The sequence below is a fragment of the Platalea leucorodia genome (genome assembly GCF_965183815.1).
Source record: "Platalea leucorodia genome assembly, chromosome: 13".
Lineage (NCBI taxonomy): Eukaryota > Metazoa > Chordata > Aves > Pelecaniformes > Threskiornithidae > Platalea > Platalea leucorodia.
The window spans coordinates 13,557,915-13,560,920 of NC_138835.1; the positions used below are offsets into that span (position 1 = coordinate 13,557,915).

Consider the following 3,006-nt stretch of genomic DNA (forward strand, 5'->3'; position numbering starts at 1 on the left):
TCACTTCCAGCAGTTCTGAAGGGGATCGCGAGGTTGAATCTTCAGCTTCTTGGGGCAGAGGAGTTTAATAAAAGCTCTTCTGAAGCTGTAGTGGCAGAGAGGGTAGAGGACAGGGTTGATGGCCGAGTTGATCCACAGCAGCCAAAAGGAAGTCTCGTACCAGTAGTCAGAGATGCAGTGGCCGTGGCAGCCAGCGCGGATGATCATCAGCAGAGTGTACGGTGCCCAGCAAATCCCAAAAATGCCCACGATGATTGCCAGCGATTTGGCCACTTTCTTATCTCTAGAGAGCCTGAAGCGTTGAGTCATGCTCTGGGACACCATCTTCATCCGCTTCTCTAAGGACAGAGTGGATGCTGAATTTTTGCAGCTCCTTTTGTTGCAACACCTCGGTTTCCCGGAGCTCTCGGAGCTTGTTGACAGCAGGTCTTTGGCACCCAGGCTGGCAGCAGAGGCTGCTGCTTGAGCTTTGCTGTTAGAGAGGTCGAGGGTTTCAGCTGGCTCCTTCTGCTCCCACTTACAGCATTTCAAAGAAAGCTTTGCTTCTGGGCTCATTTCCATCTCTTCAGTCAAGGACTGGTTGTGCACTTCGTGGAAAACATCCAGGCGTATTTTGGTACGCTTCTGTATGTTCAGGTAAATGCTCAGGTTGAAAAACATTACACTGATGAAAGGGGTGAAAAACTCCAGCGTAGAGGCTGTCATGAGAAAATACCAGTTGTAGAAAAATTCAGCGTAGCACTCCCCGGTGGGTATGATACTCTGGCCTGATATATACTCCCAGCTGATAATGGCAGGTCCGTAAAGCAGGAATGCAAATACCCACACCATCACCATCTTCAGCACCGCTTGCTTGGTGTTGCCTTGCTGGGCTCTGTAGGCGACCTGCAACAGGGAAACCTTTTCTTAAGGACGGCCACACACCCCAACTGGTTGAGGCTCTTCACAAATGAACTGTTAGCGTTCCTGGTAAAGTTGCTAGGCAATATCCCAGCAGGGTAACAAATTGACATGCCATAGGCAACAGGAGCAATTGCTAGATAAATCACACTCCTGCAGGGAAGACTTAGACCCCTCATTTTGCAGCTCCAAAACCAGATGTGGCTTCTGCTTGGTGAAGATGTCCTGACTTGCTCGCAGCCCGGCAGTTTGCTGCGCCCCACCACTCGCTGAGCTGTCCCCAGCTGCTCTCTGCAACTCCGGGCAGAGGCATGCATCAAACTCCCAGGCTAGGCAGGCACCCAACTCTGCCCCTCTCTGAGCCTCGTAGCTAATCCACAGTGTATCTGGAGCTGGGGAACAAGCAAACAGCAATGGATCTCATCTGCCTGCAGGTTGCTCATTACCTCCTGCAAAAGGCTGAGTGTTTCCAGCTCCGGGCAGTGCCCTGCCGAAGCTGGCACTGCAATCTCCTGCCGTGGCAGCCAGGGAGAAGCTGGGAGTCCCACTGCAATTCGCTTGTTTGTCCTGGAGTTAAGAAGTCCCTGCAAGTTAGTAATAGGTCTGCTTACCTCGCTGACTCACTTGTACGCTACTGTCCTGTCATCTGGGAAGGGAACACCTGCACAATGGGGTCTGAACCTTAAACGATTTAATTATGCCAGAAATACTAATCTAAAACCACAGCTGAATTATGTATCTGTGGATAATTATTGCTTTCCATCACCAGGCTGAAAGATTCATAATTTCTGGAGGATTCAAAGAGCTTTTAATTATTGCGGAGAATCTGGAGAATAAAGCAGGAGGAAGGTTATGCCCCTCTCAGCTGCCATGACAGGACTCACCGCTCTTGTCACCGAGAGGAATCTGTCGTAGCTAATCAGGACGATGTTGAAGACCGAAGAGGTGCAGAGCAGGTAATCAACTACCAGCCAGAGTTTGCAGAGGCTTCTCCCGAAGATCCATCTCCCCGTCAGCACATAGGGCACGTACAGGGGAATGCAGAAGGCACCTGCAACCGGAGGGGTCCGTTGGCACCGAGGTGCGGGAGCCCCCCGCCGCCTGCCCCCCCGGGAGCCGCAGCCGCCGGGCTCTGCCCGCCCGGCCGGGGGGCGGCGGGGGGTCCCCGGGGCTGCGGGAGGCCGCCGGGGGGCAGGAGCGGGGCAGCGCCGGGGCGGAGCCGGGGGTGCCGGGGGGGAACCCCCGAGCCGGGCAGGGGGCGGCCCCGGCGCCCCTGCCCGCTGCTGCCGGGCCGGGCCGGGGAGCGGCTCGGCGGGCGCGGAGCTCGGCGGGGGACGGCACTTTACCTACTAGGAAATCCGAGATGGCCAGGTTGAGGAGGAAGAAGTTGTTCTGGGTGCGCAGGCTGGAGTCCGCCACGAAGGCCAGCATCACCAGCGCGTTACCGGCCACGGTGACGGCGATCAGCAGGGCCATCAGCGCTCCCAGCGCCGCCGTACCCGCGGCGGCGAAGCGCCCGGCGGCGGCGGAGCCGTTCAGCGCCCCGCCGCTCTCCATCGCCCGCGCCGCGCCGCCGCCGCGGAGCTGCCGCCCCTCCCCGCCCCGCCTCCCCGCCCCGCCGGGGGCCGCAGCGGCCGCGGGGACCCGCGCTCCAGCCCTCAGCGTCCCCGCGTCCCCCCGGAGCCACCCTGCATCCCCCAGAGCGTCCCTGCATCCCGCCAGAGCGCCCTTCCCCTCTCAACGCAGCGGCATCCCCGCATTACCCCAGAGCATCCCCGAGTTGCCCTCAGAGCACCCCTACGTTCCTCCTTGAACCCGGGAGCATCCTCGATTCCTCCCAGAGTGTCCTTGCATTCCCCACAGGAACGTCCCTGCATCTCCCCAGCGCATCCCCCCAGGATAAAGGCCACGGGGAGCGCTTATGGTTCCTGCCTTGGCGTCTCTGCCTCAGTGGAGAGGAGAGGAGGCCAAGGCTTAGCTTGTCTTTTAATCAGAGCTCAGCCAGGAGTGGTCTCTGGGCAGGCAGAGGAAAGAGGGTGATGCCCTGGCCTGTGCCCCTGGCTGGCAGCAGGAGGAGGAGGTAAAGCTGCCTGGGAGCCGGCAACT

General features: G+C 58.8%; 1 protein-coding gene across 1 annotated transcript; it reads right to left on the reverse strand.

Moving 5' to 3' along the window:
• Window positions 1–2,504, reverse strand: HRH3 (histamine receptor H3; the record flags this gene model as incomplete). The annotated part of the gene is made up of 3 exons (XM_082325665.1): window positions 2,247–2,504; window positions 1,785–1,951; window positions 1–885 (listed from the first exon to the last, which is right to left on the reverse strand). The coding sequence occupies exons 1-3, from the start codon at window positions 2,455–2,457 to the stop codon at window positions 1–3; spliced, it is 1,263 nt and encodes a 420-aa protein (XP_082181791.1). The 5' UTR covers window positions 2,458–2,504.
• Between the last annotated feature and the right edge of the window lie 502 nt (window positions 2,505–3,006).